At 37.8% G+C, this 16827-nt stretch overlaps 1 protein-coding gene across 2 annotated transcripts; it reads right to left on the reverse strand.

Annotated features, from left to right (window-relative positions):
- Positions 1-1496: 1496 nt before the first annotated feature.
- LOC126819701 (protein misato homolog 1) lies at positions 1497-16824 on the reverse strand. Of its 2 annotated transcripts, none has more exons than XM_050547898.2 (14): positions 16707-16824; positions 15019-15108; positions 13834-13946; positions 13010-13088; positions 11152-11218; positions 9931-10069; positions 9329-9446; positions 8601-8735; positions 7924-8076; positions 7081-7212; positions 6135-6319; positions 4820-4900; positions 2972-3087; positions 1497-1728 (listed from the first exon to the last, which is right to left on the reverse strand). In XM_050547898.2, exons 1-14 carry the CDS (start codon positions 16782-16784, stop codon positions 1529-1531), a joined length of 1686 nt encoding a protein of 561 aa, XP_050403855.2. In that variant the 5' UTR covers positions 16785-16824; the 3' UTR covers positions 1497-1528. The 2 variants fall into 2 exon arrangements, with proteins under 2 accessions (XP_050403855.2, XP_050403854.2); XM_050547897.2 differs by having other exon boundaries at positions 11143-11218.
- Between the last annotated feature and the right edge of the window lie 3 nt (positions 16825-16827).

Raw genomic sequence — 16827 nt, forward strand, 5'->3', positions numbered from 1 at the left:
TACTGGTGTGGTGTATGCCGGTCTTCATTAGACCAGTTCGGAGCAAAACAGTACGACGTTAAATTTCATTTCTTTTCTGCATAAAGTGGGATAATGAAGACTGGGCTATGAGAAGTTAAAAGAGGTACATCATTTTAATCGCAGGAATTCAACAGGCTAGAAGACTGGATTCGCTAATATAATATTTAGTTGTCAGGGGTGATCCCCGTTAGATTAACTGGGTTGTAGGATTATTTGTTCTAATGGGATATAAACAGGGCCCGCAATAGGACCCTCCAGGCCCATGTAACTCGGCAAGGAGGGAGTTTGGGTTCGAAAATGAATGAGTTAATGCGTGCGCGTTGTATCACAAGGTCTGTCATCGAGTCAAGTGGCGTAGTTTTGATTCCCTGTGACAAGAACTAGGATCGTCCGTCAAACCTTGTGGGTTTGCTCCGAATGCTACGACCCCTTTGAACAAGTGAATTATTGAAATAAAATCAAACATGTTAGAATTCCAGCACTAGATTACATTAAAAGATTGTGACCCAGAGTCATAATATTTGTTTGTAGACAAGACCTTGATTTTTTATCTTATCCAAATGACTAGACCCCTTTCCTTGCCAAGATCTCTCTCCTGCACCAATAACAGGGAGAGATAAACTAGGTCATTTTGGGACTAACATGGTTCAATTTGATTTCAATAATTCGCTTACATGTATGGGTCTCTTGGAATGGGAGTAAACCGGTGGACCCGGAGAATACTCACGAGGTTTGACAGGCGACCCTACTCCTTGTCATGTACAAGTGAGGAATCAAAACCACACCAATTGACTCAATGACAGACCTTATGATATAGTGCGCACGTGCTAACCATTCAGCCATATCCAACGCACGTGTGTTAACCCTTTGACCCCCAACCTTCCCTGCAGCAATAAACAGGAGGACACCAGCCTGCAAAATCCTGAAGAACTTTCTCGGCGAACACTAGGATCAACCTAGCAGTCTAGGTAGTGAGTCAACGCTACCTTAATTACCGATCAACCCATACTAAACTTAGGCTGTCTGTCTACAGTTAGCTTTGCTTGAGAACAGACACTAAGCTAGTTGACCGACATTTTAAGTATTTTTTCTGCTTCCATTTAATGGAATTGAATAGGATTATTTAGTCTTCGTGTGCACACCAGGAGCCTGTTTCACAAAATTTTAACTAATTTTAACTAAGATAAAATCCAAATTTTAGTAATTTGATTGGATGATATTAGATTGATTTTAGTGCTTAGCCAATCAAAATTGAAGTATCTACTAAAATTTGGATTTTATCTTTAGTTATTTCGAGAAATCGAGCCCAGATGTGAAACACAGTACAACCGCATTACAAAATAGTATACTAACTTTTGGATATGGCAGCCATTTAGGACAGAGATCTATTCTCGAAGTATGAAGTACATGGATCTCTGTATGCAGAATGTGATCAATCATGGCTCCTTTGGAGAAAAAAAAAAGAACACCATACAAACTTATATATATAATTTATATAAAAATGGCTTCAATTATTGTGGTAACAGGACCCTAAAGTTTGTAAATTATCCAAAACAACTTTAAATGCATCTTCATCCAATCCTTCGTCAAGAAAACGGTGATTTTTACGAATATTAAAACGTGATGTCTCTTCATGAAGACTAGTAAATAAATTTGAGATTTCTGAGGAACTTTGAAGTGATGTCATGACTGGAACCTTCTCAACACCTGTAAAATAAATAATTATTAATTTAATAGTACGGTCAGCTTTCCAGGTATGCATTTCTGCCAACAAAAAGTCAGGCTAATACAAATGTAATGGGACTGTTTTCACTTAAGCGACTTTTTCGCAGCTTTTCCTCTGCATTTTTTTTCGCGTGAAGCCGGCGCATGCGTGCTCAACTGGATCATTATTTCTGGCAATGGCTACAAACTGTATTTTGAACCACAAATTTATTTTTGTGGTCTTTGTTCCACTAGGTCAATTAACCGCTTTTGTTTCTGCAAGCAAATGGCAGATTTTTTGGACATGATGTGATTATAAAAAGGCGGCAATGGAACATGACAGGCTTCATGCTGTAAAGAGAAATCTCCACTTACGGCGTCTATTACGTCCGATCCCCAAACGTTTCAGTACGTTTTTCCGTTAAACGTGTTCATGGAAAGCGAACCTAAGAATAATAACATTTCTTTACAAGAGTTTGATTTGAAACAATGGGGTTTATCTGATACCATGCTCCGTAGAAATAAGGCAGTGGGTTCCAATCTGTAGACCAAAACAACTATTTGTCATTATAATAATTTTATCCACAATTACTAAAAAAAAATCCTTTTGACAGTATCCTATTTCATTTCGTTTTTTTATAGTTCAAAATTTCGTTTTACTTGCCTTTACTACACTAGGATCTGGAAGAGTTGTTATCATTGACGTGTTCTGAATGATGTGAGCTATTATCCAATGAAATTGTCTGTTACTGCAAGCTTTAGGCGTGTTTTGCATGGAACTGTGTGTAATCCACTAGTAACATCAATGCTGATTGGTTTATCAAATGTCTGATGTAACAAGGTCAAAAGCTGCCCCTGCTCGTATGAACTCTGACGCGACCTATCGCTACAACAGGTCAGATCTTCATGTAGTGTAGGCCATCGAAAGTATAAAATACGAAATGAAATATAGATCTGTTTTTTAATCTGATTGGGGTTTTATATAAAATATATACCTACCTTGTTTCAGGTAAGGTGTTATATATAAAATATATTCTTTCCGTGTTTCAGGTAAGGTATTAGATATAGATGATATTCCTACCTTGTTTTACGTAAGGTGTTTTATTATAAAATATATACCTTCCTTGTTTCAGGTAAGGTGTTATATATAAAATATATTCCTTTCTTGTTTCAGGTAAGGTGTTATATATAAAATATATTCCTACCTTGTTTTAGGTAAGGAGTTTTATATAGAAGATATACCTACCTTGTTTGGGTAATCTAGGACTTGAAGACAAGAAACCAAGTCTGTTAATATCAGGAGTGAATATATGTGGAAACGGTGCCGAAACACAACACGATTCTTTCATTATACAGCCAGAACTAAAATATACAAATAGATTCACAGGAACAATATAGTAATACAGCCAGAACTAAAATACAAATAGATTCACAGGAACAATATAGTAATACAGTCAGAACTAATATACAAATAGAACATAGATTCACTGGAACGATATGTGATCAGCTACATGACACATGGGTAAAAAAAACATCGTACTTGTATTATATTACCTATGTTGTAAGAGTGTATGTTTTCATCTGCATGTTAAATGTCTGTCCCTAATTGTTTCTCTCTATGCACATATATATAAATTTGTTCACATTAATCACTAATATCCCCAAGAAAGTATACACTGTGCATTTCGTCCTGCTTCAAACAAAGTCGTATTTCCATTGTATGCGGTATTTGGGTACAATGTCCATTTGTTTTGCCATTTATTTGCTTAGAAATAATGAGTTTGGACGTTTGAGAGATGTTCAGTGTAGTTTTATCACATTTTGTTGATTCAAACAAAACTTAGTCATATTTTTAGTGTGTATACTTTCTTTTGGACATTAGTATATGTCATTGTGGGCCATTTCAGAGATGGGGAACAAATTGCGGGACCTTGAGTTCCAAGTGACCGCATCTTGAGTTCAAGCCGAGTCCCAGGTCTTCACAAGTCCCATTCAAGTCGCCATTTCATCAAATGAGTCAACAAATCATGGCAAATAAGCTAAGTTAGAGTTATGCACTCTCGCCATGACTTGAGCCCTAAGCCCTAAGCTTAGTCGCAAATCAGGTCATTGATACGACTTAAGTCTGAGTCGTGAGACTCGAGTTCCCACCTCTGCCACATGTCTGCCTACTCTTCATTAAGGGATCTTTAACGTACACAGAATCTCGTTTTTACTCCTATCCAAACAGCTAGAGAGCTGTGCTTGACAGGTTCTTCATCCTGCACAAGGGGAAACCAGACTGAAAAACTGGAGGAACATTTTCAGCTTCCGGGATACATAGCCAGCACCTTTACTCACTCACTCAGCACCTTTACTCACCCAGCCAACACCTTTACTCACTCAGTACGTTTACTACCTTTACTCACTCAGTCAACACCTTTACTCACTCAGTCAGTACCTTTACTCACCCAGCCAGCACCTTTACTCACTCAGTCAGCACCTTTACTCACCCAGCCAACACCTTTACTCACTCAGTCAGCACCTTTACTCACCCAGCCAGCACCTTTACTCACTCAGTACGTTTATTACCTTTACTTACTCAGTCAACACCTTTACTCAGTCACCCAGCACCTTAACTCACCCAGCCAGCCACCATGACTCCAAAAAGGCCGAGATATTTATCTTTCAAGTGTTTATACACGATAAGTTATAGTACTTACTTCTGTTAAATATTGTTATAATATATCAGATGATTTATTTTATAGGTTATTGTTATCAGAGGCGGATTCAATGGGGGGCGCGAGGGGCGCGCCCCCCCCTAATTTCCGACAGTGCCCTTTTTTTACTGCTGAAAGTGCCGTTCCCAACCCGTTGTAGGGATCCCAAATGACTCAAACCATCGACTCAAACACACCAGTCTGGGAAATAGCTCTTGGAATGGCTACCGATGCAAGGAAATGACGGATAATTTTCTTGGGGACCCCACCCCCCCTCAGCTGCGTGCCCCGTCTCCGCGGTGTCAATGCCTTCATTTTGCAGCGCCCCCCCCTTTTCAAAATTCCTAGATCTGCCCCTGGTTATAATATATCTGATAATGTTGATTTGTACTTACTTCTGTGTATTAGAATATACATCTGTTAAATATTGTTGTAATATATCAGATAATGATGATTTATCTAATAAACTCTTTCTACTGTAACATAAAATATAAACAATTTATAGATAACATGAGGCAACCTTCATGGGTAATAATAATAGGTTAATTAGTGGTCATCACTATTGTATACATCACTAAACATCTTTCAAAAAACGTTCAAATTCGATACAATATACAGGCCGTGGACAAGTGCTGTGAACTTGTAGTATAATAATATTTTGGTTTGGTAAAGTTTGTTTATATATATCGTCGGTGAAGGGTCAAAAGGGTGTATCTCAGGAAATTAGTCAAATAAACATTTTACCAGGTGTACCATAATGCGTTTCAGTGCAATTTGTAACAAGGTGCTCAAAGAATGAGGCTAGACATATATTCCACATGTCATATCAAACGATAATGCCATATTCTTATTTGTAGAGCATGCACAATAAATACTATCGATGTTGACTGGAATAACCAGACGCTAAAAACTGACTGTCGGTTGAGACTTCTGGCGTATATCGCCGAACATAACTGATGACAATTCACAGTAAAACAGAAACGATTGAATGTAAAACAGTTTATATAAATTCCTATTATATTATTATATGTGTTGCGACCCATTTGTGCCAATTTCTAGCTCCAAAATATTACCGATTTAGCTCCTTTAATATGGACATTTCTGTCTAAGCTGTGTATCTCTATGCCAATAAGAACTGTTCTAGGTATCATGTGTCCAAATGTTGTATCTTAATTTGTGGAAATTTTGAAATGCAAAAGGTTCTATTTCTTAATCTTTAGAAATTCTTAGATACACCCTTGTGACACTTCATCGACGATATGTAGGCTAATGATTAATGGAGAATTTATTAAAGGCCTGAAAGCGCTAGCCGCATAATACTGTGTTTCTTTCCTCAATATTTATTTAATCAGGCTTTTAACGGACTCTGTATACAATCGTTAACATGTCCACAATCTTGTTGTTTATTTATGATTATATTGTCACTTTGTAAAGAGCCCCTGAACATGTTATAAATATGCTGTAATAATAATAATAATAATAATAATATGCCTTACATTCCGTATTACTATGAAGCAGGAAAAGGCTTCAAGATCAGTCTTAATTTTTTGATTTTTTTGCAATAATTTCAAACAGATTACAACAGTAATTTTAGAATATTTTAACACTGTAACCTTATAGCCTAAAAACTCTTGGTACCTAGCAGAAAATACAGAAAAATGAGCTACTTATTTATGAGGGTGACCATTCCCGAATAAACATCAAAAATACCTTTTTAATCTGTCTGATGGAATACCACGAACAACACAGGATTGAACATCGGGTGATACAGAGTTATGAATGTGTGGTGATAGAGATCGCCATGGTGATTTATCACCTAGCAACATTAAACTATCAGCAAATGTCTGTTCATCTTCAGCCATTACATAAGGTAAGCTGCTACTCAGCGATGCTAGCTGAATAATAAAAATATATTCAAACATTAAAGGACAATATTGGTGCCAGTCATTATCATATATGTGGTAGAACTATCACTACAGGCCCGGAACTGTACAGCACAGTGGACGCTTACGGCTAGCCCCCGGATCCATTCACTTTATTTGAATTGTGCGTTTGTTTGTGACTTCTGCGTAATATGTCTTGTCCATATATTTGTTTTTGTGTAAATTATGTGTGGTGCAGCACCCTTTCACTTACTATTATCTTCATAATAACCCGATAAACCAGCCAAATACACCAATAATATGACTAGGTCCTTGTTTTTAGGGGTTTTCATCAATTCATTACTGTTCCCAGTTTATACAAACTAAAATTTGTTCCTGAGGGTTGTTTGTAAAAAGAAAATGAAATGAAATGGGGTTTAACATCCCATCCAAACGACTATACATTGTCCCTAGCTAGGCCATACGCTCTGCATCACTGACCAACACCAGGATCGAACACTGCTCCGACTAAACTTAAATTGAATTCCAACTGCCAAGGGATCTTTTACATGTACACAGGACCTTGTTTGTATGTTTCATCCAAAAAACTATACATTGTCCCTTACCAGGCCCTGCGCCCTGCATCACTGACAAGGGAGAACAACGGAAAAATATTCCGATGAATTTTCTTGACCAAGGCTGGGATCGAATACGTGACCTCCAGGTTAGCAACCTATCAACTTACTCACTGAGCTACTGTGGCCCCCTGTTCGTTAAAAAAACAATTAACTCACTTTTCTACCAAGTGTACTAAATGATTGAGTTATATCGGTAATATGAACAGAGTTATCTTCTCTTCTATATGGCATCGTCATGGTATCAACAGCAGACGCTAATATAGCACCAGTATGATAATGTAACTCAGGCTGTAATAAAAATAAAGGTACAATATCAAGACGAATAAGGACACATATAATCATAAATGAACACTCATTGACAGTTCTCGCTATAATGGCTAAAAAATAGATAATGAAAATAGAATATGCTGAAAATTTCAGTCAAATTGCTCAACTATGAACTGAGTTATTAGCGATTGAATTTTAGGCTAGTCTCGATCATCATTACTAAAATCGGTACTATAAAAAACAAAGTCTTGATTATCCATTTTGATATTAAATCATCCATCAAAATATGCATTCAAATCCAGTAAATATCGCAGGTTAGCGATGACATCGAGAGTTGATTATGGTCTTTTCATGTTAATTAATATCCAATTAATAATTTAGATAACATTTCAGGCCTAAAGAAAGACCTGCAATAGGCAGATTTAGCTCTTGTATAATGTAGGTTTAATTGATCACTTCAAAACAATTTAAATTATGCAGATATTGTTCTGTTCCTGTAACATCTTCCTCTCAGCCTAATGTCTCTTTGTAATTTCTATTTTAAGGGTACATTACACAAGAGCTAAATCTGCCTATTTCAGGTCTTTCTTTGGGCCTTAAATATTATCTAAATTATTAATTAGACATTAATTAACATATCCAGACCATAATCAACTGTCTAGGCCATCGATGTGTTTTCTTTTTCAATCAAATCAGTGAGGCTATATCCTGTTAAAATTGTATTAAACAAACCTTGTATTGTAAATAGGGGAATTTTTGTGGTGCTCCAATCTTCCTCCATAAAGATGTAGCAAGCGATAACGGTATATATAACGAACTATATTCACACATCTTCTCGTAACTTAACGCATGGTTTATAATTCGGTTACATCTATCTAAAGCTGTCTGTAATAATAAACACAAGTACAGGTTAACAAGCGGTTGCCATGTAAGGTAAGCCCACATTTTGCAAGAGATGGACAGAGAACAATGTAAAAAAAATTTCTTACGTACAATCAGGGACCATAATACAGGAAGTTACATTCTGATATGCGCAAGTATCGAAAAAACCCAGATCTTTGGGATATAAACATACATTTTCAAGTTTCATCAAAATTGGAAAAAAATTGTGACCTTATGAAATGAAATGAAATGGGTTTAACGTCCTGCTGTTCTGCTCCAACTGGGCTAATAAAAACGGGCATTTGCATACAGTGTACTATGAGGGAAATTTTTCCTGGACAGCAGCACTACAGCCTTCTCTTATATCGAATTCCATTATATACGAATGACTAGACAGCTGTCCTTGTCAGGCCCTCCTTCCTACACCGCTGACAAGGGGCAACCACGTCGGAAAATCCCGATGAACTTTCTCGGCCACCGTGGCTCCGATTCATTTAGTTTGTAATCTATTTATCATGTATACTTACTGAATCTGGTAATGTAGGAGGCGTAACACCAAACGTTAATCTACTCTTACTGTGAAACTCATCTTCTAAATATTGTAAAAAACAGCTGGCACTTCCAGCAAATCCATCACATGCGTCTGCTAGTATATGAAACCCCTGAAATAACAACACAAATAATCATTAGCTGCTTTGTTTTATCTCTTGTTAAACACGGATAATAATAATAATAATAATATATCTAAATTTATATTCACGCAACAATACAAATTAAAGTTTTTTTTGTGCTAGGCAAATTTTTCAATAGTGGAAAGCAGAGTCTTTATCTGTTGTTTAAACACATGCAATGATGATATTATTCGAATATGGTGGGGGAGGGAGTTCCACAAGTAGGGTGCTGCAAACCAAAACACAGCTCCTTTTTCGTTTCGTTTTTTATAGTTCAAAATTTCGTTTTACTTGTCTTCACAACACTAGGATCTGGAAGAGTTGTTATATAACCTACGATCTGGATGGCGCCAGGAATTAGCCAATGAAACCATCTGTTACGGAGACTTCTTGGTGTGCGATGCACGGAACTGTGGGTAACCCACTAAAAGTGTCAATGCTGATTGTATAAATATAAAAAATATAAATCCAACCGGAAAAAATAGGGTCATGCCCTTTTCTGACTGCATTAAAAAGTGCCGACAGGGGCCAAAATTTTCCTCACAAGTAATATGTTTATCTTTAGTATATAAGAAACTTTGTACCTGAAGTTGATCGCAACCTTCAACAAAAAATCTGATTCTATCTTCAACTTGTTCAAAAATATCAGGATCTGAGAAGACATGTTGTCCCATTCCAAAAACACTAAATGGACGTTGTTCACTGAAAATATATTCTGATTAACTATCTATTCAAACATTTTTGATTGTGTTGAATGGCGTGGTTTCCCCTTGTCAGTGTCGCAGGATGGAGGGCCTGACAAGGACAGCTGTCTAGTTGTTCAGATGGGACGCAAAATCGAGGACCTGTGTATACATTGGTGTGCACGTAAAAGATCCTCTGACAGTTGGAATTCGATATAAGAGTAAGCCATAGTGCCGCTGCCCGGGCAAAATTTTCCTCATAGCACACTGTATGGCGTTGCTCATTTTCATTAGCCCAGTTGGAGCAGAACAGGACCTTGGTTTTTCATCACATCTGAATGACTAGACAGCGGTCATTGTCAGGCCCTCCGTCCTGTAAACTGACAAAGGGAAACCTCACCGGAAAATCCTAATGAACTTTCTCGGCCAACACCGTGGTCGAACCCACGACCTTCTGGATGCATTAATCATCCTAAAGCCAATAAAAATCTTTGTTTACTTACTCTGCATGCATATATTCATTAATAATATGAATAGATTTAGGATGTAGATATGTTCTCATGTAGTCAGACCATACTCTTATGTCATCATTTAATTGATAAAACTTAGGACCAAAAATTTCATCATTGGCTTCTCTCTTGGCTAAATTAAAGAAAATAGAAAACTGGATTACAAAAACGAAATGAAAGAGGGTTTAACGTCCTAATGTTCTGCTCCGACTGGGCTAATGAAGACGGGCATATTGAATTTCAACTGCCAATGTGTGTATATGCGACCTCGGTTTATCGTCCCTTCCGAACGACTAGACATAGCAGTGCTTGTCAGGCCCTCCGTCCTGCACCACTGACAAGGGCAAACCACACCAGAAAATCCTGATGAACTTTCTTGACCAACACCGGAAGTGAACCTGCGAACTTCAGGCTAGCAAGCCAGCATCTTACTCAATTAGGCACCAAATCTCCCCGGATTACAAAAACATTGGTTTCATGTTAAGCTATATATTTCAAAACTGCAGATCGCCATTCGCATTCAAATTAGATAACATAACACTTAATTAAGAAAACCTAACAAAAATATCTATGGCAGACAATCTCCTAACCTGATTAAAATAAGACCCATCAAAACATTTTACCAAACATGGAAAGGCAGTGCTGGTTTGCAAAAATTCCAATTCATCATATTTTTTTAAATACTCAATCGAACCGATACTCCTTTCAGAGATTCAACTTTCACAGTATTATAGTTTGCAAAGGATTTAAAATACCTCGATTAGCAGCTTTAAAACTATGTGTGTGTGTGAAATAGCTATATTTAACGTCTGCTTCCACAGAGGTAATACCTCGATCAGCGGCTTTAAAACTAGTGTGTGTGTGTGTGAAATAGCTTTATTTAACATTCGCTTCCACCGTAGTGATATCGCAGACAACTTATTCACAACCATTATTTAAAGCCTAGCACACAACCTAGGGTAAAGGGTTTGGTAGCTCATAGACCAGCCGCAAGAAACAGGGTGAAAATTTTGTATGTGCACGAACAAAAGTCTCTACGACCAGTCTGCTATCTTCTAGAGTGACGAACACACGCATGTGACGCGTAATCTCATGCATGGGTTTACTAAAATGTCCACCGTAGTAGCACATACGGCCGGTTGTGAGCTAGACTTAAGGTATGTATACACTATAAAGAAATAGGGTAAACAAGAATTTAACATGGACCTTTTTTACCTTCCCGTAATAGATCTTCATCTTCATTTTCTTTTGAATAATCACATTTTCTTTTAGAGGTAGATTCCTTTAAAACAACATCACATAATTACTAATGGAGAATTATACCATTTTAATTTATTTTACTGAATTGCATTACTCGAAACTAACTCACTGTTTTGACCTCAACCAAATTCATTATTATTTTTTTATGTCAGGTTACCACTGTCATGCGATGCGTTATGATAGTATTGTCCCTATTGAGTCCACGCTCTGGTACATGCAGATACGTTTAGATACGATCAACATGATTGTGCTACGACTGACCTCAATATATGATTAAACCTGATAGGATAACCACGATTACTCCACGATTAAAACCATGATTTCAATCGCAGCATGAATCGTGACAGTGGGAACCTAGCATTAGCTTTTAATTAGACAAATGAAATGAATCCAACACTAGTGTCATGCTATTCGTTCCCTAATCTCAGCTGAAGGAAGGTTTCTGATTCTTCAGCATGGAGGGGTTAACAATTTTATCAAGGTTAAGTAAAATGTAAAGTATTACACCATTTTCACAAAACCCCCCACAAGATTTATACAAAACATATAAACTCATGAGACACGACATCATTTCTCTTGAACTGTGTCCTTTAATTATTGAAGCAGGATGAGTGGAAGCCAAGTTGAAAGTAGTTACCGGCAAGGATCTAGCTGGTTTCAGGAATATTGAAATTAACTAACTGGAGAACATTACATGTCAGTCAATGTATATCTCAAGGTCATGTGTGCAGCAATCTGATTACAATACAGATCTATATTTCGTTTTGTTTTTTTATACTTTCGATGGCCAACACTACATGTAGATCTAACAAGTTATAGTGGGAGTTCACGTTCTATGACGTCAGGTACCAAGCAAGCGACATTTGACCTGATAACGTCAGTCATTCGATTAACCAATTAGCGACCGCCATGCTTTTTTAATTCTACTTTTGCTTTGTTTTGATTTCTATCGCTGGTAATGTCTACCCACAGTTCCGTGCAAAAAAGGTCAAACACACAATTCGACAGACAATTTGATTGGCTGACCCCTCATTTCAAGCAGAACACAAGTTAAATAACAAGTCTTCCAGATCCTAGTGTAGTAAAGACAAGTAAAACTATAAAAAATGAAACGAAATTGGATCTGTGTTTTAATCACATTGTGTGTGCAGTGCTAGAAAGGAGAATTTTACTCTTCATCAATATTATTTCACCTTGTTTGAGGTAGGAATTTCATATTGATGCTAGAGTGTTTCTATAGTTGTGTATGGGCTCCCGCAGATTACGTGTAAATACAGGTGCATTGAGTTGTGTGAGTGACTTCAGGCAACACTAGTTGACACATCAACACTGAGATGGGGGTTAACGTCCACTCAAGACAAACTAGGTCATTTCGGCACGAAAAAATGGTTCAATTTTATTTCAATAATTCGCTAGCGCGTAGGGGTCTTTAGCAGTGGGAGGAAACCGGAGGACCCGGAGAAAACCCACGAGGTTGGACAGGCGACCCTACTCCTTGTCATGTACAACCTGGGAATCGAAACCACACCAGTTGACTCAATGACAGACCTTATGATACAGTGTGCACATGCTAACCATTCGGCCATCCAACACCCTGAGAAAGAGGTAGATCTTGGGATTTTAACCAAACCGCAAGACAAGCTAACAGATCACTTGTCAACTCTGCCAGAACAAATCCTCTCTAAACCTCGCTTGAGCATTTTGAAACCGGAAATTTCTGTGTCTCCAAGGGAGTCAACACAAATGTGTATTTCTCCACTTGAGGTGGTGACATATACTATCATTATTCGACAGAAAAATTATTGTAGATTACCTCACACTCCATTTCTAGATCTGTTAAATATTCATTTTTTGGACCTGACATGGCCTCATGTAAAGTAACATCTTCAGACCTATATAATAGAATTAGAGATATGAAAAATCATGTGCATCTTTTTTCATTATTTCAAATGGAATACAAGTTTATTGCAAATGTCTTTTGAAAGAGAGCGAGAGAGATGGGGCTTAATGTTGACTCGATACAGACTATGTCATTTCGGGATTAACACATGGTTTAATTTTATTTCAATAATACGCTTGCGCAGAGGGATCTTTAGCAGTGGGAGGAAACTGGAGAAGGCTGCAGAAAATCCTTGTTACATACAAGTGTGGGATCAAAACTACGCCAGTTGGCTCAATGACAGACCTAATGATCTAAAGTGGGCATCCAAAATGAAATGAAATGAAATGGGGTTTAACGTCCTACTGTTCTGCTCCTAACCTGGGCTAATGAAGACGGGCATACGTCATACAGTGTGCTATGAGGGAAATTTTGCCCGGGCAGCGGCACTACGGCCTACTCTTATATCGAATTCCAACTGCCAAGGGATCTTTTACGTGCACGCCAATGTGTACACGGGACCTCGCTTTTTCATCCCATCTGAACGACTAGACAGCTTTCCTTGTCAGCCCCTCCGTCCTGCATCACTGACAAGGGAGAACCACGCCGGAAAGTCTGGATGAACTTTCTCGGCCAATGCAGGGATCGAACACCCGACCTTCAGGCTAGCGAGCTAGCGTCTTACCCACTTAGCCACGTGATCCCCAAAAGTGGGCATCCAACCCCTGCAGATGTCTTATACTAGATAAAATATTTACCACTTGACTTCGTCTTCCCTGCCATCTTCATATAATCCACCACTTCTATTTAAGGTATTTAAACTACCTTTTAAATCTATCGCTACTAATCGTGGTGTATACGTCACAGCTCCCTAAATATAAATTCAAATAAACAACATGGGTTGACAAGCAACAAAAGAGAACGAGAGAGAGAGAGAGAGAGAGAAATGGGGTTTAACGGCCACTCGACACAAACTAGGTCATTTCGGGACCAACTTATGGTTTAACTTTATTTCAATAATTCGCTTGAGGGTAGGGGTCTTTAGCAGTGGGAGGAAACCCACGAGGTTGGACAGACGACCCTACTCCTTGTCACGTACAACCGGACAAGCAACAAAACCTACACTCTTAAGCAACTAAGTCATCTGAACAGTTATGAGCTAAACAACTCATAAAAATTTCAAAACGATAATAAGGGGCTAATAAGATTTCATAACAAAGGGGAATAACTCTGGATGCTATCACTGAAAATTGTTCAAAATCAAAAGGTTTCTTCCTTTCAATAGGCTGGATAGCCAACCAATGTAATTTTCTGAAATATTGGATAATTATTATAGTCTTAAAGGTGCTAACAAGATTTCATAAGTAATAGGAAAAACTATGGAAGTTTTAACTGAAAATCACTGAAAATCAATAGGCTTCTTCATTCAATGAGATAAACAACCCATATCAATTTCACGAAGATATATGGATTATTGTGAACGACAGATTAATGGATTGAAAATCACATTGAAACCTAGAGCAAAAAAATCTGTTATTTCTTAGACAAAAAAAAGAATATGACTTTCATGCAGCCGACAGATTGGGGCAATAATTTTACAGTTATCTCATCATTAAAAGTCCCGATTTTTGGTCACAACAAAACCTAAGATGCGTCAAATTCAATCAGTATATCAATCATAAAGCCACACCAATTTAAACTTTTGCTCTTTAAGAACATTTATTGCTTGTTAGTTTTTAGCAAAAATAAAAAAAAATAAGTTCAAAATAAAAAGTAGACCTACTTGTTTGCTCGTCACAAAAAGATTTTTTACGTTTTGAAAATTTAAACAAAATAATTGCTCTCGGTATTCGAGCCAATGATTATTTATCAAACCACAGGAGAACTAAAAACTAATTCAGTTTGGCCTAGGTAGATGTATGTGATAATAATATAATTATTACCTGAAAGGTAATTCCTTCTCTAAACAAAATATCATGATTGACACAATCATCACCTTTCTCCCTGCCAGCATCATATAGAAAGGTAGATTCCTTAAAATAAAAAAAACACATTAAACACAGGTGTGAGAGAGAGAGAGAGAGTTTAACATCCACTCTTCGAGACTAACATTGTTCAATTTTATTTCAATAATTCATTTGCCCGTAGGGGTCTAACCCTAACCCTAGCAGTGGGAGGAAACTGGAGGACCCGGAGAAAACCCATGAATTTGAACAGGGAATTGAAACCACACTAGTTGACTCAATGACAGACTTTGTGATGCAGCGCGCACGCTAACCATTCAGCCATCCACCCTCCCCTCCCCCCCACACACACACAGCGTTAAGCAAGGTCAGTTACTTATATTCCAGTATTTTTAAATCTTAAACCTTCACAGATACCACAGACTCGATCATCCAGTTCAACCATTTCATCAATGAATATTGGACGGGACTGGTCAGTAGACAGGTGGAACTATTTGTAGTTTCTGATAGTACCGTTGATTGGCCGGGACTGGTCAGTAGGCAGGTGGAACTATTTGTAGTTTCTGGTAGTAGGCCTACCATTGATTGTGTGTGGTAGGAAATTAAATCACTGAAATAGTCTGATATTTTGATCTATGGTATTTCATGGCATAATGTTGACTTGTTTTGTACCAAGAACTGATTCCCATGCGCTCCTCATCCTTTTTGTTGTTCTACGGGGCGACACTCTTTAACGTCGGTGGAAGTGGACATTAAATAAAGCTATTTCACACACTCACACACTCTTTGAAAAGAAAAAAGCCTAATGTAGTGATTTCGTAATTTCCCAGAAGTTGATAAAACCAAGATATCTAAACGACAAGTATTGGTGGGTTGCCTAAACTCAACTACATTTATGGTTTGCCCAAACTCATGTATATTCTTGGAGTGCACGTACTGTTGGCCTATATAAGAGGATTGATTAGCTAAAGTGAGGGGCTTGTCTGCGGTATCACCTAAGGTGGATTAGAAGCAGACTTAAAACCCTACGGACCAGCTGATTTTATATCTTTAATCATCTCCTTCGAACGACTAGACAGCTGTCCTTGTCAGGCCCTACATTGTGCAACACTGACAAGGGGAAACAACACCGGAAAATCCTGATGAACTTTCTTGGCCAAAACCAGGAACAAACCTGCGACCTCCAGGCTAGCGAGCCAACGTCTTACTCACTTTATGGTGACTCCACATAACGAACTCGAAGATAACAAATAAATTCTATTTTCTTTAAACATCAGGCAGTATAACAACTGCTATGATATATCGAATTCCAACTGTCGAGGGATCTTTTTACGTGCACCCCAATGTTTTCACGGGACCTTGGTTTTCCGTCTCATCCGAATGACTAGATAGCTGTCCTTGTCAGGCTCTCTGTCCTGCATCACTGACAAGGGGGAGCCACGCCGGAAAATCTAGGTGAACTTTCTCGGCCAATGCAGGGATCGAACCAGTCAGTTAGGGACCCAATTTTCATAAAGTTTATGATAAACATCGAAGTACTTCATTGACAGAAATCGAAAGTAGAAAAATATTCTCTGTTTTATCTTCCAATAGCTGTAGAAATCTGCACAAAATGTTCCTATTTTTCTAATCATCTACTCTTGGATTTATAATTTATTCGTAAATACCTGAAGATTCCACCAATGGGCACCAATAAAGTTAGAATAATGACCAATTTGAAGCGTGACAATTTCTCTTCCTGACATTTTGTTTACCGTCCCACGTGGTTTGTCTACTTCCGTTTCATAA

Source organism: Patella vulgata, chromosome 4, assembly GCF_932274485.2.
Source record: "Patella vulgata chromosome 4, xgPatVulg1.2, whole genome shotgun sequence".
Taxonomy (NCBI): domain Eukaryota; kingdom Metazoa; phylum Mollusca; class Gastropoda; family Patellidae; genus Patella; species Patella vulgata.